This window comes from Mauremys reevesii, linkage group 21, assembly GCF_016161935.1.
Source record: "Mauremys reevesii isolate NIE-2019 linkage group 21, ASM1616193v1, whole genome shotgun sequence".
Taxonomy (NCBI): domain Eukaryota; kingdom Metazoa; phylum Chordata; order Testudines; family Geoemydidae; genus Mauremys; species Mauremys reevesii.
Window position 1 is genome coordinate 13206892 of NC_052643.1, and position 25596 is coordinate 13232487.

Consider the following 25596-nt stretch of genomic DNA (forward strand, 5'->3'; position numbering starts at 1 on the left):
ACCTTCTGTTTCTTTGGAGTGGAGCGTCGAGAAGAGACGCAGAGCAGGCGAGTGGGGGTAAAGGAGGCCAAGAGGCCTGTCTCTTAAAACTTCCTTCTTATCGAGTTCAGACTGGCATATTTAACGCAGTCGTTTCTAAAGAGTTTGGGAGGGAAGGAGACAATAAACCAGCTTTAAACACACGTCGCCTTTTAACATTCTTCAAGTAACAACCTTTTGACCCAACATGGTTCGAACGCTCCCCCCCTTTCCAGTGGTTTCCCAAAGGAATCTGCAGTCAGTACCATGTGAAGACAGCTCTCTGCTCCACCCGCCGTTTGAGGGACACTCATTCATTCTCCGAGCCACTGACGCGTTGGGTGGTTAAATAAACAGAAAGACACCTGCTGCCGACACAGTATTCATGCCCTTCTGGTCTTGTGTTTGGGGGCACTCGCAGATACTTTGGTAGGTGGGGCTGTGAGTTAAACCTACACAGGCTCCAGAGATGTCAGAGCAAAATATTCCAGAGGCAGGACAGTTTTACACTTGATGAGCCACAACACTTAACCCTGGATATGCCAAACATTGCTTCTCTGGCAAGGAATGAATAAGCTCACTCAGGTGTGTAGAGTGGAGACCACAGGATGGAATTCTACAGTTTACACACTTACCTTGGATGTGCAAATGTTTCAAACCCATAATCGGTGGCCACGCATGATACGCACACCCACGGCAACGTAAACCATGGCTTCCTTACTACATCTCTCAGGCTTTATCCAAACCCAACTAAAGACAATGGAAAGATCCCCATTGACTTCAATGGCCTTTGGATCAGGCCCTAAGTGTAAAATCTGTGGTCATGTGGGATTTTACAGCTGGCACTTACGGCGCCCATCACGGCCGCACAGAACTTCATACTCCTTCACACAACGGGCAGGGCTGTGCATACACAGGTTTCCATGTCTTGGGCTGAGTCCAGAGGCAGCACCAGCATCAAGTCTGATGAGATGCGTCAGTTACGCCACTCGGGGGTTGGAGGCAGGTAAGGAGTTCGGGGGAAATCTAAGAGAGCACTGAAGGCGGTGTCCCGAGATAAACCAAGAGCTGGGAGTTGCACCAGGCTACCTAAATAGAATATGGTGCAGACACACCCACGACCCCAGCGAAACACCAATGGGAGGCTGGGAGCCAATGACAGACCTGGTGCAGTTAGTGCCAGCAGCTTTTTCTGTATATGTATTAAAAAAAGTGCTAGAACTGGTTGAAACAAAGGGGGCAAAATGAGGAGACAAAGGGGGTGGGGAAATAGACGCATTTTCATCCAAAACAGAAATCTGGAAAATTCTGACCAGCTCTAAAATGCCCTTTGTCTCCACTGCAATATAAATAATAAGCAGAAGCAAAGCTGGGACCCGTCTTCTAAACGCTGGAGCCATTTGTGCAAATTTTGCAATAGGATTCTCCCCCCACCCACCTTCACTTCACTGGAGAGCGCTCGGGCTAACAGGGAAGTACAGGAGCTCCCGGCTCGGTAACATGCTTCCCTGTCCTTTATCACAGGGGGCCTCAACCTTTTCCTTTCCCCACCCCATGCTATAGAAACTCCACAGCCCACCTGTTCCATAACAACTGGTTTGCTGCATATAAAAGCCAGGGCTGGCGTTAAGGGGGTAGCAACCCGGGTGGCAGGGTGACGGGGCCTCGACCTTCTGCCCTGGGCCCCAGTGAGCCTAATGCCAGCGGAGCCTCTGAAACGAGTTCACAGCCCCCCAGGGGCCTTGGACCCCTGCTTGAGAACTGCTGCTACCATCTTTTTTAAAGGCACAGGAACCCAGAGCCACCTCTCTCAGTGGGCGGGGGTTGGGGGGTTCGCACCGGGGCTCCAGAATGATGCCGTAGATGGATAAAAGGGACACAGGGCTTACCGTCTTCATGGCCTTCCCTGTTCCGCCGCCGGTGTCTCTCTCGCCTGTGGCTAACAACCGACTCCGTTCCTGTTTCGTTGTCCAGTCCATCTCGACTGCTGGCAGCATTCGGGCTGTGAGAGACAAGAGGGCAGAAGACAGTCAAGGGTCACACACCACCTCACTAAAAACAAACCTGCCGATGCGCTTAGTGTCCAGGAAGGGTGCTGGCTTCGCAGCCCCCGAGACTGAATACAGAGGACAGGTACAACACAGTGCAAGCTTCCCACAGACTGCTCCGTGACGGCCCACTGGAGCTGAGCTAGAGGACGAGGGGACAGATTGGTCTCCCTGCCTTGGGAATGCCCAGAAAGCATCATGCTTTCATTGAACAAAGCAGGCTCAGACCCTCTAGTTTAGATTGTGGTCCCAATGGTCTTGATGTTGGGATGAGAGAGGGGATTGTTTCCACGTGAATCTTAGCAGATCCGTGGCATGCTTTGGAGAGGCCAGCGGGAAGGCAGCTTTGACTGGTTACACATTCACACAGCAGCTGGAGACTCCAGTTCATGTTTCCACAGCGCCCTGCCGGGAGCCTGAGCATCAGGGAGGCAGCACAAATGCACCTCCGTCCGGCCTAACTCAGGTGAGAAAACACCACAGGGACTCTTGAGGAAAGAGTCGTTAGTTCTCACATATACTTCTACCTCTGAACACACAACCGCCCTCTCCCAATGCCCCTCAATATTCTCCACAGATCAAGGATCCAAGAGACATCCACAAGGGCGTCTGAGCTACTCCAGTAATGCTGACAGTCCAGTGGCGTGTTTCTCTGGAGAGGTAGCTATTGGGTCATTCTGAAAGGACTGCTAGACACTCGCTGTCCCTCTCAGGTATCCCTAGGGTAGCCATGAGTCTCCCTGCTGCAAAACAGACACAATTCACCTGCTGCATGCACCTTCCGCTGTCGCTCACCATCCTGAGGGCTCAGTCACACGGTGCATGGGCCCCCAACCTTTACAGCAACACCCCGTTTGGAGTTAGCCGCTTGCCAAAGGGCATAAACCACAACTGAGCACAGCCCCCTTTATGGCAGCCTTGCGGCCTAGGAAGACCCCGAGTCCCAGAATTCATTGCCGAGATACAGAGGAATGAAGGAAACAGGCTAGAGCATGCTGGGACTCACAGTCACTCCAGGCTGACAACACTCTGCCCCGCCCCCCCCCGCCATGTTCTGCCTTTTCCCTGCTGGTTCAGGGCACGAGGGAGAGAGCAGGGGAGTCAGGTTATGTTGGGCGAACAACGTCAAGGGGAAGAGTGGAAAAGGGGCCAGTTGGGATTTAACTAAGCCAAAGCCCTGGGCAGCTGAGAGCCCTACGCTTCCCTCTTCTGCGACAGCGCCTCCAGGAGCCACCTGTCCACTCCAGCAATTTGCCAGTGCCCAGGTTGTCAGTGGAAATGTTGGCTTGTAAGTCAGGGAAGAATTCGGCCTCTAAGACTTAAGGCCACATTGTGAATCTAGACAAAACGGAGCAATACTGGCTCCCTACTCCCAGCCTTCAGGGGGCTGCTCCTCAATAGAGCTGAGCAAGGTTGCCCATCACCCCTAGTTTAAATCACTGTGCCAAACTGCAGCCTTTGCTAGCCAGTCACTGGGGCTGCAATACAGAGCACTGTGCATATAACCCCGTTTACGAGCAACCGTCTGTTTCAAGACCACTGCTGAGGAAATGCCAAAGTGAAGCTGGTCGGAGCAGAGGGGATGTGCTTTACCCCCCCGCCCCCGCGTCTCCCCAAACAGCATTAGCTTGGCTGCATACTTCTCCCTTCAGGCTCAATGGGTTTTATGGCGCCCTGTCATTCTTACGTTTCATAAACCGCACCGGAGCACTCATGTGGAAGGCAATAAGAAAAGCCTCCCAGAGGCCATAGCTCATTTTAATGGACTGATTTGTGGAAATTGACCTGTAGCTCCAGAGAATGCCGACTAAACAGGATCTGATGTAGCAATGCGCCACTGTGTAGCTAGGGACTGGAATGGCTTCACTGAGAAAGGGTCCCCTCAGATACCCACCCATCAAACAAGCTGCCCCGGCTTGCAGACACGCTATGCAGCTGAGAGTTACATTTCATGTGCGTCTCTCGGTAGTTGCTTTTATGGCCATCATCGCAATAGTATCCCAGCTCCACACAGCCATCAACAGATTTATTCTCACAACATCCCGGGAGGTAAGAAAGTGCTATCACCCGCCTCTCATAGATGGGGAAGTGAGGCATAGAGTCTAAAAGGTACGTCTACACTTTGAGCTGGTAGTAAATTCCAGCCGAGGAGACATACCCGTGCTAGCTAAAACTCCGGTTTGAGGAGACAAATTACCTCTAAGGGTAGCTGTACCCCCAGAGACTTGCCCAGGTCTCACAGGGTGTCCGTGGCATAACCGGAAATCGAACCCAGGTCTTCAGAGTCTTGGTGGAGGGCCCTACCTGGCAGGTCTCCCCTTGCTTCCCTCAGATTGCTGCATTAGCATTTTGAGGTGCTTTTCACCAAAGGATCTCAAACGGAACATCCTTGCTTCACCAATAGATAAAATAAGGCACAAAGTAATTGCTAATTTGGGGGGGGGGTGTCCAATTTTTGACACCCTATGGTAGGGTCTGAATTCCAGCAGTGCTGAAAACATGCAGCTCCCATTGATCTCAACAGGAGATGGGGAGGGTGTCATCACTGCTGAAAATTAGGCCCTGATGCAGTGTGTCTAAAGTTGAGCATGTAAGAATGGAGGCATCCAAAATCAGAGGCCATATTTTAAAACATGGGCTCAAAAGAGAGCCAGAAATACATCCCAGATCTCTCTCATCCCAGGTCCTTCTCTGAACCACTAGAAAACACCGTTGTTGCCACCAATGAGCCGAATGACAGTCCAGTAACATGAAATATTTGTCTTAGGGACAAAAAAAAAGTTTTACAAAAATCACACTAGTTACACCTCAGCAATACATGTTCCAACATCACCACTTTGTCCCTATCAGAGACTGAATAGATCGATCTAGTCTAACAGCAGGTCAAGAGAGGATAAACTGCATGCAGAGAATGCACTAAAATGGATACAGTTAATGACACTATGACGTGCTCTATTGACTACATGGATTCAAAAGGCAAAACTGTTATACAACTACTATAGACCATCAAGGGAGCTGAACAGCGTATGTGTAATAAGTGTATAGAGGACTTAAAAGAGGGCTAAAAGTCAATTATATGGGCACCTACTTAACACTGATTTTCCTCCTTTTCCCAGGGGTTTCTGTTTTATGTTCCACACGATGGTGAAATGGGGTAAAACCATTAAATGGAACAGGTTAATCTTACTCAGCCACTCCATAGCAGCTTCCGGCTGAGGCTCTCAGACATTTTGCAAACACTAGTTAAGCCCAATAATCCCCATGTGGGATAGGCAAGTATATCCCCATTTTACAGAGGGAGAAACTGAGGCAAAGTGAGGTTAAAGGATTTGTCTGTGACAATCAGGAACAGAACCCAGGTCTGGACACTCTGCCTGTGCTCAAATCACAAGCCCATTTCCCACCCAAAACAAGAGGAAAGGATGTCTGAAATCCACCAGTCTGAGCCCAGTGTTCTCTCCCAGGAATCACAGGGAACTGAACATGAAGGATACGCCCATCCAGCAACAGATGACTCCTGCTCAGTGCTCCAAGGAGGAGGCAAAAACGCCTTTTAGCCCCCACCAATATGGCCAATGGGGAAGGGAATTAGGTCCCCAAATGAAATTTGGTCATCAGTTCAACATTTACATGCACCAAAGGGGCTCAGAGAAGCATCCTAACATTTGATACTTAGAGGAACAGAAAACTCTGCACCGTTTGAGTTTGCTCCTAACTACCATAGTACAGGGAGCCATGAGGTACAGTGGATAAAGTATTGGATTGGGACTCTGGAGATCCGAGTTCTATCCCAGTCCTGCCACTACCTCAAGAGAAGGGATTTAATTGTTCTGTGCCTCCGTTTCTCAATCTGTGCATGGGAGATTATGTGTACCCAGCTGTGCACAGTGCTTTCAGACCAGGGGATGAAAGATGGTTAATGTGAAATACTAGCAATAATCTACAGAGGTGCCTCTCAGATCTCAGCGGTTATGCCACAGACCAGGACATACGCGGGGGGGTGGGGGAAGGAGAGACAAAAGCAGCACCAAGTCAACCAAAACACCAAGCTCTGTAAAAACAGTGCATAATTTAAAGCTGATCCTTGACAGCCAGAAACTGCTCAAGCAGCATATGCTGCGGAAGGAATCCCCCAGCTTCTCATTAAGGCTGAAGAAACACAGGAGATGCCCTGCCAGTTTCACATGTGTGCATATCTCTGTTGCTAGAATGAGCTGGGCACGTCAAACAGAAAGTGCAGGACAAGAGACACAAGCACACTGCTCGGCACCGATGCTAATTTTTTTCCGCAGGAGCTGTAAAAATTAAATTCTTTGAGGGGAAAGGCTGGTGCCTGAGCAGTCCTCTCTTTCCATATTGAGAAACCCAGGACAACAATCAAAGGCTGCATCAAATCCTCCTCACTCAAACCCGCATGGGGACAACTGAAAGCGAGCAGGAAACCAACAAGATCTCTATGGACTTTCCTCAGGGTAGAAATTCAGAAGGGACCATGCTAGCACCTTCCAAACCTGAGTAAATGGGCCCCCAATGCCGCTTTGCCAAGGTGTTTTAGTCATGAACAACAGTTCCTCCTGCTGCTACAGTCCTGCACACCCACAGCTGTGCCACCATGCTTCAGTCCTGAGCCACAATCCCCCCGGGACGCTAGTCTGGGAACTGGCTATTAATTATAACAACGTGACACCTGTGTGGTCAAACCGGGACTTGCCCGACACCAGAGTCCCTTTGCTTGTGGCGTAAGCTGATGCAGGCATGCACCTCCTGTAAAACACAACACGACAGACCTGCTGGAATCGCCTCCTGCAGCTGTGCACCACACACTTCCCTTTGATGAAGGAGCTGTGCTTAAGTATCCATCACACGCAGAGGCCCCGATTCAGGACAGGACTTCAGCATGTGCTTAGTCCCAAAGGCACTTAACCATGACCTGAAGTGCTGTCCTGAACAGGCGTGCTTTTCTCTTTTGGGTCCACTTATCACAGGGGGGAAGAGGAGTGGGGGGAAAGAAAGATTCCCATTCGTCCCTAAACAAAGGTGGACATCAGCTGGTTTTCCAGGCCTTCATCATTCAACCTCAGCAGCACCATCTAGTGAGTGCAGGCAGTTAGCATGCATCGCTGCACAGCTCACCGGCAATCGGACACTCAAAGGCTGCCTGAGAAATCTCTACCTTGGAACGGTGGCTCTGCTGGTTTTCTCTCTCGCTGCTGGGCTGTCGGGTTTACTTGCCAACGTGAAAGGAGCACGCCGTGGATGTGCGAGGGCAGGGATACTGGGCCAGGCCCCCCACTGGGGTAAATCAGCATTGCTCCATTGATGTGACTGGAGCGATGTCCATTTACACCCTCTGAGTAAGTGACCCCAGCTTGCAGTGCCAGGTTCTGGGCAAAGCTCTGAAGTGATCATTTTCTAATCAGATTTGTATAGCCTCCGCTCCCACAGTATCCGAGCGCCTCACAATCTTTAGCGTGTTGCTCCTCACAGCCCCCCTGGGAAGCCGGGCAGGGGTACTGTCGTGCATTTGGTGAACACAGACTATGCTGACAGGAGAATGCTCAGAATAATTACTCCACCTCAATGAGAGGTGGAAGTTATGTTGGCGGGAGAGCGTCTCCCACAGACAGAGCACTGTGTGGACAGCACGCTAAGTCGATCTAACTTACACCGCTGAGGGAGGTGGCTTTTTCACACCCCTGAGCGACGTAACTTGCATCAATTTAAGCAGTAGTATAGACAAGCCCTGCGGCACAGAAAGATTAAGCGATTTGCCCAAGGTCACACAGGAAGTCTGTGGCAGAACAAGGAATTGAGCCCAGGTCTCCTGAGTTGCAGACTAGAGTTCTAACCACTGGACCGTCCTCCAGGCAGTTGAGTTAACACCACACAAAAGCAATGTGTTATTTGTGCCCTCACTGAGCTGCTCGTGGTGCCAAGCAATTGCAACTGCATTCAAATACAATGAAAAGCATCAGGAAAAAAAATAACCTTTTTGAATCCAGCCAAAAATAAATCCAAAAGGTTGGGCTAGGACCAAAAAAAACCCCAAAAACTCAAAACCTACAGCAATGGTGAGGCAGCTGGTGTGTTTATCATTCTGACCAGTACTATCTCACTGTTGTGTTGCCTGCCAACCCGTCTGTCGCCATTAATCCATCTCCTCATCAGCTAAGCTCTTTGGGGGCACTGACTGTCTTTTCTCTGTGACTGTACAGCACCTAGCACCGTGGGGTGCCGAACAGTCACAGAACAAACACAGTCGGTGCCCCAAAGAGCTTACGATCGGGGCCCCTGGGTGATGCAATTAATAAATACAACCATCACCAGAAAAGGGAGGGAGAAGAGAAGCAAAAGACATCGGGCCAGTGGCGGTTATATGAAAATAAACACCTCTGAAAAGAACAAAGAATGCAGGTCACATTTAGAAGATTGAAGGTGGGGGAGAAGGAATCCTGGACCACACCGACGTTGAAAAAAGACCCAGGGGCCCTGACAGATCACAAGTTGCATGAGAGTTCCCAGGGCAATGCTGTAGCTAACTGGGTGAATGAATGCAATCCTCAGCTGTATAAGCAGAGGGAGATCAAGCAGTAGGCAGACAAGGGTATACGGTGTTAGCGAGACCATTAGCGGAACACTGTGTCCCGTTCTTGTGTCCGCTCTTCAAGAAGAACGTTGAGAAAGTGGAAAGGGTCCAGAAACGATTCAAGGTCTGGAAAACACGCCTTATCGAGAGAGGTTTCAGAAGCTCAGTCCCTCAGTCCAAGAGAAGGTTAGAGGTGACTATCACTCTCTACAGGTAGCTGCACGGGGCAGATGTCCGATAGCGGATGGCTCTTTAATCTAGCAGAAAGTGGCTGGAAGCAGACGCTAAAGAAGTTCAGACCAGAAATAAGGCACAGCTCTTTAGCAGGGAGGATAATTCTCCATTGGGACAACTTACCTAGGGGTGTGTTGGGTTCTCCGTCACTTGCAGGCTTTTGAAATCAAGATGGGACGTCTTTCTACAAGATATGCCCTAGCTAAGCAGAAGTTCTTGGCTTGATGCAGAGGTTACTGGGCGAGGTTCTCTGGCCCGTGCTAGGCAGGAAGTCAAACAAGAGGATCAGACCAGTCCCTGCTGGCCTTAAAATCTACAACTATGAAATAGAAAAAGGAACTGACATAGGTATCAAGGGGGAGGGAGCAATTCCTACCCTAAAAAGCCCTCCCCTTCCAGGGGCTGGGACAAAAGGGGACTCCCAGGCCAGCAGGCGGAGTGCAAGTGCAGAGATCTGTCCATGACAGGCTGCGACGGAACTGAACCGCAAACCTCTCATCAGACTTCAGGGGAAGAACTCGGGCTTTAAAACAACTCATCTGCCAACTTCCAGCCAACCCACCATCTTGCTTCCCAGGACCCTCTGCTCAGCAGCTGGCCAACATTCCTGCATTCTCCCGGGTCTGCTGAGGCCAAGCGCAGCCAGGGCCCGCACCCCAGGCAGCAGGAGCAAGCGTACACAATGACGGGCCACACACTTGGCAGTTCCCCTCGCCTCACAGACTCCCATGGCCGCCCACCCCACCATACCCTCATTAGGCCATTGCTCCACTGGGCCAAAAAAGCCAAGCACTTGCATTTCTTCTCCATCCCCGATTTCTCCACGCTGCTGTTTGTTCAGACAGCTGGCTCAACGCCTCCGTGTGCAGCGACAGCAAGTAGTGTTCTAACTACTAAACAAAAGCCTGGGAGCCAGGACCTCCCGGCTTCTCTGCCTGACTCACCGCGTCAGACCTTGGGCAAGCCACGTCACCTCGTTGTGTCTCAGTTTGTCCAGCTGCGAAATGGGGATCTCAGCCCCTACCTCCAAGGGGCGCTGGGAAGCATGAGGCCCCATTGACAAAGTCCTGGGAGTTTGACAGATGGCAGCATGTGCAATAGAAGAGCACAGCTGAATAAAACGGCATCTTTAAAGCACAGGGGGTAAAAACAGGGAATGCTGCACGTGTGACCCTGTGCCGCGAGTTTGCGGGGGTGTTTTTAAGAGGTACAGTTCAAGCGTTCGAAACCCATCACATATTTCTATATATAGGTCAGGAAGAAAGAACTAGTTATGCTCGCAGGTCATGTGACTGCAATTGTACAGGCTACTCGCCCACAAGGAAAGCAAAGCTTGGTCACAAGAGGGCAGCATAACCCTTGCGAGAAAGGCAGGCAAGGTGAGTATCCCTGGGATTTCTGGTCCCCTCCAGAATGCAGCTGGGTGCTTAGCCCCTCCACCCAGATAACGGCTCTCCCAGGCATCAGACATCCCAGAAAGCAGGGGTGGGGGAAGGAGGAGGGAACATGAGAACAGCAGGAAAGGACACTGGGTTTGCCTCTTTGAATAGTGCGTCACTGGCTCACTGGCACTGGGGTTCGGCTCCCGACGCATCCTTACTGGGGACCTGTTAATGTCACCAATGCGGAGCCAAATGCAAAGGGCAGAGTCAGCAGCGGAACAAACGGAACAGCTGTTAACCCCGCTGCGCCAGGGGCTGCCTGCCGTTCGGGCCTTGCAGCACAAAGCCTGTCAAAGAAGCGAATCGGAGAGATGTCCCGGCATCAGCATCTATGCACCGAGCACGGGGCATTTGGGTTGCCAAGCACAAGGAGAGGCCAGAGGTACTGAGAGCTCACTTGGCTTCCAAGAGAATAAAATGGGCAAACACGAGGGTTTCACGCAGCGGGTCGTTCACTTGATCAGGCCAGATTGGTCAATATAGCAAGAGAAACAGCACTGAATTTTGAGCTAGATAAGCCTGGGGCTGACAGCCCTAGAGACCGATGGCTTCTGTTTTTCTGAAGGGAGGCAGAGCGGTCTGGTGGTCAGAGCAAGGGGGGCAGAGGAGTCAGAACTCCTGGGTTCTATTCGCACTTCCAGGAGGCAGTGTAGCCTAGTGGTTAGAACATGGGTCTGGGCGTCTGGCACTTTGCTTTCTAGTTCTGATGCTGATACTAACTTGACCCTGGGGAAAATGCCACTTAACGTCTCCGTGCGTCGGATTTCCCAGCGGTTTAACTCACGTCAGAAGTGAGAATAATTCACTCTGTTGACAAATGGTGAAGGGCCTGAGAGGCAAGATTCAGATCCGGATTCCAACCACCCCAAAGGACTGGTGCACAGGGCGGCAGTTTTGAATCTGGGTTTGGGAGTTGGATTCACTGGATTACAGGGAAAGGAACCAGCAGCAAAATTCAGGACTGCACTGATCTAGGGTTTCAGTTCAGGCCCAAATCTAAAACTACAGGGCAGAACCTCAGCTCTCAAGCACAGCTAGCCTTTGGGGGAAAATACTTGCTGTTCCCTGGAACAGAGCAGAAGGATCACTGGATACTTTAAGGATCAGAGGGGTAACTGTGTTAGTCTGGATCTGCAAAAAGTGACAAAGAGTCCATCTGACGAAGTGAGTATTCACCCACGAAAGCTCATGCTCCAATACGTCTGTTAGGGCTTGGCTACACTTACAAATTTGCAGCGCTGCAGCAGGGTGTGAAAACACACCCTCTGCAGCGCTGCAATGCGCGCTCTAAAGCCCAGTGTAATCAGCCCTCCAGCCAGCCAGCGCCGCGCCGCTCCCAGCGCCGTTATCCCCTCAGGGGGGAGGAGACGGGGAGGAGACTCGCTTTGAGTTTTTTCTGCGCGCTGGCGGCGCTTGACTACGCGCGCAAAGCGCTGCTGCGCGCGGCCAGCTGCCGCGCAACAGCGCCCCTTAGTCTATAAGGTGCCACAGGACTCTGTCGCTGGATACTTGAAAACAACATACAAAAGACTATGGTCCGGATCTTCTCTCAGTCCCCACGCAAGTCAATGGAGTCATTCTAGATTCACACTGAGAGGATCTGGCCCTGCACGTACTGCTGCAGGTAACGAGGCTGCTATTCCACCAACGTACGTTGCATTACATACAGTCGGGGTGATAGCATGGGGGCGGGGAGCATTATTCCTTATGCAAATTGCTGCTCATTATAATAACGTTCTGCTGCCCGTGTGAGCTACATAATTATATGGCACGCGGTAATAGAAGGTTGTCATCCACATGCCAGGCAAAGCATTTACATTCCTCCCCTTCTCTCCCCCACGGTGGGTTTCAAAATGACAAGCAATACGGTAACTTCATTTCAATGACGATATTTTTCCTCCCATCCCCCCTTTGATTCCCCAATGAGCACAGCATTAGCAAAACAATAAATAAAACATGTGGGAAGCACCTAACCCTGGGTGCTGAGAGCCGGGGAAGGGGAAGGCAGAGAGGTGGGGGAAGAGCCAGGCGAGTATTTTGCATCCCTGGATTAGAAAGCATAGCTTGGCCTTACTGAAACGAGGGAGGCCGTGAGTCTCCGATGCCACCCGTTCTCTCGATGGGAGGAGGGAGGTCCGTGTGGCTTTCAGTGCACTGGGAGCCCGTGTCGGAGTGGGAGCTTTCAGCCAGGACCAGCTGCAATAGCGGGGGAGAAAAAAAAGGGAGAATTAGATACACTCATACAGGTTTCCATGCCCTGACGTAAGATGCTCAGATGCCCCCGATAGGTACCCTATGAATGTCTAGATAGATTAGAGGGGGAGAGAACTGCTTGGCATCGGATTCTGATGGCTCTTTGCCAATCGTTCACAAAAGCCGGATCACTTTGGGTCCGAACATGAAACTGAAACTGGTAGAGCTTTGTGCAAAGCCCTTCTGAGACCCACAAACCTGCAGCTGACTCAAAGCAAGACTGACGTTGCTGGGCAGGGAGTGTGTTTTGAGACCTCTGCAGCGTCCTTTGAGTTTCCTAAGGAAACTTGTGGCCTTTAGCAGGTCACTGGGACTGAACAAAATCCCTGGAATCCTCCCAGGCCTTCAGGAACCCTTAGGAAACACATGCACATGAATGCCCTGGGGGACTTTGCAGAACGCCCTGCCTTCGGTGACCACTTTACCACCACGGGTTCAATCAGCCCCCCGTGCTCACAAGGAAATTCAAAGGCTACAAAATCACATGGCCCAAACGCAAGGAATTTCTCTGTCCGTTCCCGTGGCAAGCGCTCATGTGCAAGGTGCTGAAGACTCAGACTGGATCCCGGCTGTATGCACCCAGCCCTGGTTTGTTACACAGACCCCACCTGAAGACTGGGGAAAAAAAAATCAGACTCTGGGTCCAGATCCAATTCCATGGCTAACCCTTATTTTATACAAAAGCCCCAGCCTGAACACCTGGGAACTTTAGGAGGCAGACCTGAAATCCCAAGCTGGGGCTGAGTTTTGTGATTTAGGCCCATTTCCATTATAAATGTCAAGGTCATTCCTCAACAATGCCATAAAATCCTCATATAGGCAGAAACAAATTGCAGCCAGTTTAAAAATCCAGAGGCTCCCTAAAGATTCGGGGCTTTTTTTTTTATTTTTTGCTTCGCAGGCTGTGCGCTCTCAATAGTCCATAATGGCCTGAAACCTTCTGTAAAACAATGTTGCTATAAACGACTGCGTACAAAACCCCTTTAATGCCGACATCTGCATTCACGGAAGCTACAGGCTGCTGGCAGGCAGCCAGCCAGGGGAGCGGGGAAGGATGCAAAGGACTCCACGTAGAACACTCATGTGAAAATGGGTAATTGAAGAAAAGCTACAGCAATCAATCTTCTCACCACAAATAACAGGCAGCTAGACACAGCCCGGTGTGTCTGAGGCTTATTATACATTCCATTCTCATTACAGGGGTGTATAAATTCTGCAGATAACCACCACGCTGCCGCTTCTCATTTTCCACTTCCTATCAACGGGAGGAAGCCTCGTGTATATGGATAACAGGGATGTTAGGGTTACACAAAAGACGCACTGGGTCCAGTCCTGTTCCACCAAACTCAGCGGATGAAACTCCCATGGGCTTTTGCGCCTGCAGAATCAGGCCCTTTGAGAGTGAGCCAATCACGTGCCCTTGTTCCTAACTCAGAACCTTATGTTGACGGACACTGGAGGACGTTTGAAGTTGGAGACTTATCCTAACCAAATCTGATTTATCGTATTTACGTTTCCACATTCTGCAAGGTTTTGGAGGCCAATGTCTTTCAGACTATTCCCCATCACCACCACCCTTTTTTTGGTAGAGCCAGGTGAAGCAAGGGCTACTTCCATCTTTATAAAACCTTGCTAGCGTTGGAGAAAGCCACAGTTAAAGCACACAACTGGGAATCAGATAACCCGGGTTCAATTCCTGGCTCTGACGGGGATTCTGTGCAGCCTTAAATGAGTCACTTAATTTCTCCCTGCCTCAGGTTTCCCCCTCAGGCTGGTGCGAGGTTAAATTCATTCATTAATGTTGGTAAACTGATTTGCAGCCCTTGGGTGGAAGGGGCCATAGCTGGAGAAAGGACACTTAGAATCACACCAGAAGCAGTTTGGACCCAGTTTCCGCTCCAAACTAACCCCTGATGTTTGGGGATTTCAGATTAACGGGTCCGGTTTTGCTCCAACTTTATTTCCAACAGAAAGGGGCAAAAATAGGAGCAATATTTTTGTTTTAAAATATAGAGTAGATTTATTTATTATTATTATTACTGTAAGGAAACAGCCCCTCGGCCCACGCTATCCAGGCCTCCACACATAAATTGGAGAACGCAGGAGGCAAAAAGGCTTGAAAACTTGTTCCATTTTTTGTTCACAATGGCACTTGTGCAAACTCCTCCCGTTGCCGGATTGTATTTATAGCGTGGTCGCGCTTCGAGGCTCAAAAGGAGGAGAACAGAGTCCTGTTGTGCTCAGCCCTGTACGCACACAGCAAGAGAGCCCCTGCCCCAAAAGAGCTTACAGGCCCAACAGACAATACCCAGGGTGGGAGAAAAGCAGTCTGAATAGCATCTTGAACAGATGGGAAACTGAGGCACAAAGCGTGGCAGAAACAGGAATTAATCTGGGATTTTCCGAGTCCCACCCAGTGCCTTGACTGTGAGAGAGCATCCTTCAGCCTCGTTTCATCGGGACCATTTTGTCCAGCGACAGGGAATTCGGATTAACCAGAAATGGCACCGAGGACGTTTCTTTCACATGGGCCACTGATCAGACGAGATGCCGACCATTTCTGGCCATGAGCTCCACTTGAACTAGAGGCAAAGGGGCTCATATCCTATTACCAATCCCTTAAACCATCTAAATCCCCTTCCCCAGTCCCTTCACACAAACACGATTAAGAAGCCTTTTAATTAAGTAGATGCGCTAATACTAACTCAGATTATCACCTCTCACTGAGAGGCCAGAGGTCTCCGTCTCTCTCCATTTGTAACGGGACATAAAAGCTAAACACAGCTTCAACAAGCTTGACTGTAATTGGTTAATTTATCAAAGGCTAATCCTAATATAATTCTTGGGTAAATACTAGCCATCAGTGCAAATGGTGGGGGGGAAGGGAGGAAAACCGGTGGACCTGGCAGGCAGCACGCAGTCCCGAAGGGGAATAGATCATAGTAACAAGCAGGCAGGAGACAGATGGACACAAAAAGGAGCAGTTTGAATACAAAACGGTTCTTCGGAGCCAGCTATATTACTCATCAGACTCGTCCATCACCCAAAGCGAGAGCGATATGGAAGCGACACATAGCACGAGTGATCCAAATAACATGCCAACGGGAATCTGTTTAGCGCCAGGAAGGCACCTAGAAGGCATGGCAGTATTATGGAGACGGGGATGTGTGATGTTGTGCAGTCTATATGGTTTTATAAAAAAATATGGTAATGAGTGAATATAATGCAACTGGAATATGCTTCATGCAATAGGTCTCTTGTAAGGCATTACAAAGTTTATAATCTACTGAGTGTGGTCATCCTATTTGTATAAATGTACCACTCTTATATTTCATATTTCTAGTCCCAGATACAATTCTGAGGGCCTATTGTAATTATGCAAAGTCTGGGCCACTAATGGCGGTTTGGAATCTTAATGGCTCCCATCAACCAGGACAATTGACTGGGGCTCTGTTTGCAAGCAGGCCTTCCTGTGAGCCAGGCTGGGAGGAATGAAGGTTTGGGGTCTTACAGTGACATGTGATCATGTCATATGAACTGGAATCCATCTTTAATCTGGTACTTTTCCAGTGGGGTGGGGCAAACCCAGAGAGAGACACAAAGGATTCCCGCCTTATGCAAAAGATAAATAAAGGGGTGGAAGTGAACAAAAAAGAGGAGTCATCATGAAGAACCCCCTAGCTACCACCTGAGCTGGAACAAGAGCTGTACCAGGGGAAAGAATTGTGCCCAGGCCTGGAAGGGGTCCAGTCTGAGGGGGGAAAAAAAAAAAAAAAAACTTACTGCAGCATTTCTGAGGGTGAGATTATCTGTATTCAGTTTAATTAGACATAGATTTGCACATTTTATTTTATTTTGCTTGGTCACTTACTTTGTTCTGTCTGTTACTACCTGGAACCACTTAAATCCTACTTTCTGGATTTAATACAATCACATTTTACTTATTGATTAACTCAGAGTATGTGTTAATACCTGGGGGAGCAAACAGCTGTGCATCTCTCTATATCAGTGTCATAGAGGGAGAACAATTTATGAGTGTACCCTGCATAAGCTTTATACAGAGTAAAACGGATTTATTTGGGTTTAGACCCCATTGGGAGATGGGCATCTGAGTGCTAAAGACAAGTGCACTTCTGTGAGCTGTTTTCAGGTAAACCTGCAGCTTTGGGGCAGGTAATTCAGACCCTGGGTCTTTGTTGGAGCAGACGGGAGCGTCTGGCTCAGCAAGACAGGGTGCTGGGGTCCTGAGCTGGCAGGGAAAACAGGAGCAGAGGTGGTCCTGGCACATTAGTTGGCAGCTCCCAGGGGGGTTTCTGTGATCGAACCCGTCACAGGGTGCATCTCTGAGCAAGGCCTGTCCCTCAAGGAATCCCTCTGTGGGTGAGAACATTTGCACGGATCAAACCAAGGAACACAAAGGAAAAAAAATTGGGCGTAGACATGAGATCCGAACACTCCTCACGCCTGTCCCGCTCCCAAATCAGACCGAGCTACCCAGACCAGTCTAGCGCTATTTGCTCTGAAGCCGGAAGATGCAAAACTTTCTCCAGCCTTTCTACAGACGGGAACACCTGTCCTAACTATGTGCAGCCAAAACCAAAGAGGCCGAGCTGAGCTGACACCGAGATAAATCGCTTCCCAGGAAAAACGGCAGTGACACATTTCATCCAGGACTGTCAGTTACCCAGCAGCACACTGCCCTTGGTCTGATGAGCTAATTGTGCTGACACGGTGGCACAACACCTGGGGCTCTGGTGCACACACTGAAGGCTGCTGTCAGCTTTGCCTGATGTTAGCCACAGGCTCTATTCTAGGCACAGTGCACCTAGGCTGGCATGTTCAAAGGGATACACCCATTTCCTATTGGCATTCGATAGGATCCGAGTTCCCAGCTCCCTTAGGCTGCTTTGATTGTGCCAGGCCCATTGGACAGTTATCGTTCTGCCCCTATAGGAGGTGCAGAAACAAGTACATACAGTGTTTTTCTTAGCTAATTTAGCTTCAGCAGCCCCCTTGGGCAGTAGGATAAATATCAGCAGCCTCATTTTACAGATGGGGAAACTGAGGCACAGTGCCTAAGTGATTTGCCAGAGGTCACAGAGGTAGTCAGTGGCAAGGTGGGATGGAACTCCGGAGATCCTGATTCCTATATGCAGACCATAAGACCACGCCACAACCCACTAGAGACAGAAGAGGGCCAGCCAAATGGCCTGTTCCATCCTTCCACCAATGCAGTGGTTTGATCCAAACCTACCAGACTGGAAGAAAGAATTTGACTGGAAATTCTGCATGGACAAGCTCGCTCTATTGATTTCTGGTACCTCCTGTTGGCCGGCTTGCAAAGCCTGGAAGAAAGTCTTTGAGGATATCAGTTGTCAACTGAAAGTTAATTCCCACAAGAGGATTTAGAAGGGTCGACAGAGGGCAGCTCCTTCATTAGTCAGGAGCCTGAGGTTAAGCCTGGGTCTCTTCGGAAATGAAACACCTGCTCTCCAGGCAGGGAGACACATGATTATGGGAGCTGGTCAAAACTTGTTTAACTTTGAATTTGGTAGGGCAAGAAAATGGAGAACTCTTTCTCCGAGCTAGCGCAGGTGAAAAGGCATATTACCTAATGGCGGCAACATCACCTAGTGGTTAGAGCACAGACCTGAGAGCCAGAACTCCTGGGTTCTAGCCTAAGTTCTGTCCTTGATTTGCTGTGAGACACTCGACAAGTGACCTAATTTGCTTCTCCATCAGCCCAATGAGGATAACGCCACCTCCCAGGGACTTGTGAAACCCAATGAATCAACATTTTAAGGCTTTGAAATCCTTGCAGGAGGCTTCGTGCAAAGTGTTTGCATCTCTAAAGGGAAGGGCTTAGCCCTGTAAAGCAATGAGGCAAAATCCTGCTGATTATTAGAGTTTGGATGGCCCAGCCTTGGGGAGAAAAGGGGAGGATGTGAAACTCAAACAGCTTCTTTGAGGATATTGGAAGTGTCAGGAAATCCCTCAGGTCTGGCAGCACCTGAAATGAGCTGAGAGTGAGACAGTTTAAAAGGGCGTTCTTGCTGTTCTGCAGATCTAGGGCCTGGAGGGTCCTGCAGGACTTTAGCAAAAGGCCTTGTTACAATATTAAAACAAAATCATTTGCTGGCCAGCTCCGTGCCGGCTGACAGCGGGTAGGGCACGCTCTGCCGTTCACCGAATCTTTCATCCTTCACTCCTCGACATCCACATTTGTGAGCATGGGAAATAAAGTGTCATTGGATATTCTGATGGCTCTAAACCAAATTAATGGGAATACGATGAAGGAGCTTTAGGAAAATACCCGCTGTGACACTGCAGGAAAGGAAACCCGCCCCAGACGACAAAGGTGCAGTTGGATTAAGGCAACGGCTCAGGCTAGCTGGCCTTGCGCCGTGGTCGAATGGAGTGGAATTGGAAAAGTTACACATATGTACATCACCTAGCACAATGGGGTCCTGAAACTGGTTGGGGCCTTCCAATGCTACCGCAGTGCATGCGGTAATAAAACAGCTGTCCCACTCCATCTGGAAAGCTCTTTGTCATGACAGCACAAGGAAGAGGAATTCGGCAGGAAAGTGAGGATGTTCGAGCGTTTGCTGAATCTGCACTCTGGGATCGAACAAAGGGCTTGTATCATGCATTGGGGTGCAGGAAAATCTGTTCTCTGTCTTTTGCAAAGCTCATTAAGGATTCATCATTTCTTCCAACAACGAACGATGCCAGGCAGAGAGCTAAGTATCTGATCGGCTTCGCTTGAAGATAAATCACATCCCTTTCTCTTAGGGAGCTAGAGTGTAGCGCAAAATGCTCCAGTACTAGGTCATTTTGAAAGAAAAGAAAAAAACCCCAAAAAGGTGGTATTCTGTTTGGGCATGATAGGCGTCTCAAAGCCTTTCCAGAAGAGCAGGGGTTGTTAACCCCAGCGTCGTGGCCAAATGCCAATTCCGATAATTACATTTTGCCCATCAAATTCCCCCTGCAGTTTCAACTGGATGCAGCATCCTGCTTCATTTCCTGCCTTATACTGCAGCTGTGCTGTGTGGTTACACAGCATTCCTGTGCGCTGTGAAACAGCTGCTGTGTTCCACCCCAGAGAGGGCTGCATGTCAGTGATGGATGAAGCGGACTCTAAACATCTTTTGCCTATTTCGCAGGGGTGAGAATTAATAAATGTGTAACCAATTATAATTGTTGCTTAAAGTCTGTTTCACGAATTAACACAGTGAGATCCCCATATTGCTAAGATCTCACCAGAGCAGCTGCTATTAAATCTTTGCTGAGAGATGAGGAGAACTTACCCATTCTGTGTGAGCTACAGAAAGGGCCTGATTCTCCTTTCCCATTGGTAACGCTGCAGTATCTCCGCTGACTTTACAGAGTCACTTCTGATTTACAGCAGCACAAATGATACCCAGTGACAGGCTCAGAGGGCGCAGGTTAATACTGTGCAGCTTAGAAAGAGTCTATGGTAATAATATCCCCTGTGATCATTGAACACTGATGGAAGCCTCGCCTTTCTTTCTGCATGCTAGGAATGTGTAAAGGACCTCCTGAAGGGTGGACTTGGACCTCGCACAGCTGATTGATCCTTGGTGTATTTCTAATCAAGTCAACGGAGCTACTCCATTACGCCACGGTGAATCTGGCCCATCATACAATATCCTGGCCATGACCTAGTCTTTCACGCCTCAGCACTTCTCTACACTAGTGGGGTTAATCAATTCAAATGTCCTTTAACCAATTAAAATGCAGCTGGCAACCAGAGGCAAAAGCAATTTAACTGAGTGACTGGGAGGCAGTGATCAAAGTTACCCCGATAATTTGCAGGGGTTAAAACTCAATCCAACCAAATGCCTGTATGGATGCACCCCACTGCCCCAGTCCGCCATCCCATCTGAAAGCTTAACATAGGTACACCATCAACTGATCACTCACATGCACATAAGTCCTAAGGTTCCCATTTGGAGTGAGAGATGTGACTAGTGCACTGGCTTGGGAGTCAGGACACCTGGGTTCTATTCCCAGCTAGGCCACTGACCTTGTGTGACACCTCGGGCAAATCACTTCACCTCCCGTGCCTCAGTTTCCCACCACACCCTGTGTCATATTATTTAGACTATAAGCTCTTTGGCGCAGGGACTGTCTCTTGCTATGTGTTTGCACGGGGCCTAGGATGAGATTTGTTAAGTTGACCCACAATTGAGGCCATGCTGGGTTGGTGGGGGTGTTCCATAGTGCACTTTACTCTGCATCAATAGTTATTGCGCATGTGGGTCTGAGAACCTAAACACGCAGCTTCATTAGGAGTCTTATTTAAATCTCTCAGCTCTGCTGTGTGTAATGTTGGAGTGCTTGGCATCTGTGCCCCCTTAAGGACAAGGAGGGAGGGTGATAATAGCGGATGCATAAATACCTAATTAAGAAGAGCCGTTAGTCAGGATTTCTGCAGTCAATGCCGTAACTACCACCTCTTGTTAGGGGCAGAAAGTCATTATTTCATATGAAGGCATAGCTCTATTGGCTGCCGAAGGCAAAGCCCCAGAGACGTGGCCCATTGTCCCCAGGAGCAGTAGTTATCAACCAGAGGTACATGTACCCCTGGGGGTACGCAGAGGTCTTCCAGGGGACACATCAACTCAGATTCTTGCCTAGTTTTACAACAGGCTACATAAAAAGCACTAGTGAAGTCCGTACAAACTACAGTTTCATACAATGATTTGTTTCTGCTGCTCTGTATACTATACACTGAGATGTACATACAATATTTATATTCCAATGGATTTATTTTATAATTATGAGAAAATGAGCAATTTTTCAGAACTAGTGTGGCTGTGACACCTTTTTATTTTTGTGTCTGATTTTGTAAGCAAGTGGTTTTTAAGTGAGTTGAAACTTGGGGGTACACCAGACAAATCAGACTCCTGAAAGGGGCGCAGTAGTCGGGAAAGGTTGAGAACCAGTGCCCAGGAGCACTGCCTGCGTGGACAGCGATCCCGCAAAGGGATCCAACCCTCTGTCCGGATGGAGTCCCATCAAAGGCAACAGGGCTCCACAGACACACGCGGGTTTGCACAGGCAGATCAGGGACACGGGATTTACTTTAGTGCCTGGGACAGGAGACTGCCCCAAGGACAACCCAAGCTACTCAGCAAATTGTGCTAATGGTTCACTAGGCAGGACGCTGCCCTCCAACCCTGCAAACCCCTATTACTGGGGGTTAGCGCTTATCGCTGTCACCAGTCCCTCACTGGGCTCCGGATCAGGCTCCTAGGAACTATGCCAAGTACATGCCGCTGCTATCAGAGGAGCTGTGCCCCTGGAGGTGTCTTTCAGATGATGCGAGAAAACAGGCCTGACCACTTGTGGCTAGTTAAGATCCTGTGTCATTTTCATAAGAATAGGACAATTTACCCAGGTATCCTGACCAAATTACAGTTGGAATAACAACTTCCTTCCTCTTTATATTCCCCCTTCAGTTTCAGTAGCAAACGATACATTGGGCGGGCTCAAAATCCACAGGGAAATGTTTCAGCGTGGGCCCGTCTGTACTCAAGGCAGCGCAGAGGTCTCTCCCACTACGGCATTGAGGGGCAGAGGAAAAAACACACGTCCATACAGTCTAGTCTATCTTGATGATCTTCACTGCTGCCATATCCGACCCCCAGTGACTCCAGTGGGGTTTGGGTCAGACCCCAGCTCTACTGCTTGGTCTGTTCAAGAGATCTTTGGTGCAAAGACCATGTCATCCTCATGCTACTTGGTGCCAGGAGCACTAACAGTCATCCCATTTCCTATCAAGAAGTCGCCCGCCAACTTCAGCTCTTTCTCCAGATTTTTTGCAAAATATCTGGCCTCACTTCAAACTATTCTATTTCAAGAACACACTCTTCTCTCCACCCCCAGCACAAGTCTGGGAAATCTCTAAAACGTCCTCAGTTGCAAAGCTTGGAGGAGCTCAGGTTAGCATGCCGCTGACTGTGTCTAATAAAACAGAATATCAGCCCATGATTCCTCAGCCCTGCATCTCCTCGGACATATGGCAAAGGGGAACGGACTATAACGAGGGTCTCAAAAGTGACTGGGGACAGCTGGGCTTCAGCTTTCGCAGCCTTAGGGGGTCTCCTCACCCCTTGGCAAAGCATGTAAGTGTAGGCAGGGCCATCTGCTTTCATCAGTGGGAGAACAGTTCCCTCCCCCTACCCCTCTCCAGTGTCTGTTTCATTTCTGTGGCTTGATATCTAGCAGGAAAAAAAGAGTCAAAACTAAGCTTTGATCTTTCCACCTAACCCCCATTCTGTGTCCTCAGTGACAGTACCATTAGCATCTGCCTGAGTGACAGGAAGGCCTAAGGAGCCGCCTTCAACTCCTCTTCTGTCCTTGATTTTAACATCCCAGCTGGGTCCAAATCCCACCCCTTCTCCCTCCCACTTCTAAATCGAAGGCAGGACACAAGAGAGGAGGGTCCGAGAGCACAGGGGATAGGACAGCTAGGATGGGATTGTGCAGTTACTTGGAAAGACACGTGTACAACTGAAATCACGCCCTGAATTAGGGGTTTAGTTTTTGTTGTTTCAAATTCTGTAACTCGCTCCCCAGAGGCGAAACGACAGCCAGGAGATTTTAAAAGGGATTGGAACGGGAGGTGGGGGTTTGGCAAACAGGATCAGAGAAGGCATGCCAAGCACATGGGGAGGACAAAAGTAGGTACTGGGGCTGGCTGGAGTATGAACAGAAACAAGCCCACAGACAAAGAAGCTTGAGTCTAAGTGACGCAGGATCTTGCAATTGCCACCAACAATGGACTCTCACAAGGCCCAATTTTCAAGGGCTCCGCACCCACGGCCGGGGACAGTTTTCAAAGTTCTCAGCAGCTCCCACTCGGGCACGAATGGCCAGATTTCCAAGATGTTCCTGTACCCAACATGCACCCCAGCCGCCGAGCTCTTTGGAAAATGCAGGCTGTGCTGGGGAAGATCAATGCACCGTAGAGCAGAATCTCCTCCTTCTGCTCAGGCTTCACGCATCCAGACCCAGAATATTTCTCCCAGCAAAATGGGCAGGACATTCAGTCCCCACTGCCAACAGCAGAGGAGCACGTGAGCTTGTATTCTGACAAGGGAAGAGAAAGGTCCTGCTGTAATTTCTTTTACAAATTAGAATCAGCTGGAAGCTGCTTGTTTGGATTATTTAGATTCTGCATCCGCTGCCTCAATTATGCACTAAGAGACACTGACTCTTAGCGACAGATTGCTGAACAATCCCAGGTCTCCTATGCAACCCTGTACAGCACAAGGCTGCGTGACTCTACCTGACAAGTGGAACAGCAATTGGGCAGAAATGCAGCATCTGGAAGTGTACATACAAGAGGACAAGCAGTTCGGTCCATTGACAAAGCATTATCTCTGTGCACCTAGATGCTACAGGCGGAGAGAGACATGGGTATGACATCACTAAGAGCCAATCAGAAATTGGATGTCACAAACCAGTCACTCAGCCAATTATTCTCAGATGTCGCAAAGCTTTCCGAAAAAACCACTGATAATGGCCAACCCACTGTGTGTGAACTGCTGGCAGAGGCCTCTCGGCTGGTTCTGAATCGGCAGCTACCCGGGGGCTAGTTCTTTTCAAATTCCCAACATCAATGGGCAGGCTGTGAAAGCACTGCAGGAGCGGCTGCAGCAACGCCTGAAGGGGGTGGGTGGGTGTCTCTGTCTCCCCCCTCCCACAGCTGCCACTGGCTTTTCCATAGAAAAATCCCCAGCAAGGCCCCAATCCTGCAGACCCCGGAGCACATGGATAACTTTGTCCGTGTAAGCAGTCCCATTGGCATCAAGGAGAAGTACCCACAACTTGTGTTGAAGGGTTTACAGCGAGTACGGATCAAGGGAGCCATTTCTTGCAACAGAGCAGCTCAGGGGAATTGGGGTGGGTTGGTTTACATTCAGTTAAAACTTAGGCCTGGTCTAGAGGAACAGTCAGTACCCGGCAATCTGGGATGTAAATCTACAGTGCCCTAGCAAACTAACTAGCTCTCAGGATCCTGCTAACACGCATTACGAGTCCTTCGCTCACTTGGAGTCGCTCTGTTTTGAAATGGGAATAGAGCAGTGCACAGCAGGGAACTGCTAATGCCCGGTAGCAGGGACCACACGCCAGTTTGTGTGCAGCACACCAGCACACCGCAGCTTTGCACTCCAGCTTGCTGTGCACTCAGACTGTGTCTACACTTGAGCGGGGAGGTGGGATTCCCAGCTCACTTAGCTGTACCCAGGCTAGCGCTGCTTGAGCAAGCACGCTAAAAATATTAGCATAGCCACGCGGCAACTAGGGCTGGCCACCAGAGACTGTGCCAAGGGGGTCGGAGTGGGTACACACTCCGGTAGCCAGCTCAAGCCACTGCCTGCACTGTCCCAGCGACACTGCTCTTTTTAGCACACTGGCTCGAGTGGAACTAGTACATCTACATGAGCTGGGAATCATGTGTCCCAGCTCAAATGTGGGCACAGTCTAACTGTTCAGATAGATGAATCCTAAAACATATGGGTCAAGAATTTCAGTAATGCTTAGTGATTCGGTGCCCCCAAAAGGGGCCTGATTTTCAGAGGGCAGGTGCCAAGATTTTCTGAAAATGAGGGTCCCTTTAAAGTGTCAAGTTGGGCACCCAAAAATCAACGGCTACTTTGGAAAATCTTTGCCATGAGTCACACAAATCCCTGGTAGAATACTGCAAGATCTGGAGGACTAGAGGGGTGTGGGGAGTCTAGAAACAGACAGAAGAGTATTTGAATAATCGTACTTCATAGCACACTGGGATATATATATTAAAAAGCGTCACATCTTCTTCTTAATGTAACTTCCATGCTTCAAAACGTCTTTATAACCTCTTTCAAACATCTGATCACATACACCAAGTGAGAAACAAAGTTGTTTGCCAACCATTGGAGGTTAGGAATTGAGGACTGGGAGTTTGCCTGTGTCTATTTTAATTTTCGAAGGGTGTACC

The 25596-nt window shown here is 49.4% G+C and overlaps 1 protein-coding gene across 5 annotated transcripts in view; it reads right to left on the reverse strand.

Moving 5' to 3' along the window:
• Nucleotides 1-25596, reverse strand: part of DVL1 (dishevelled segment polarity protein 1) — a 168514-nt gene that overhangs the window by 59794 nt on the left and 83124 nt on the right. For all 5 annotated transcript variants that reach the window (XM_039508676.1, XM_039508677.1, XM_039508680.1 and 2 more), the window contains exons 3-4: nucleotides 12403-12524; nucleotides 1908-2020 (exon numbers count right to left, since the gene is read on the reverse strand). In XM_039508676.1, the coding sequence (XP_039364610.1) occupies nucleotides 1908-2020; nucleotides 12403-12524 (235 nt within the window). The remainder of the gene's footprint in view (nucleotides 1-1907; nucleotides 2021-12402; nucleotides 12525-25596) is intronic.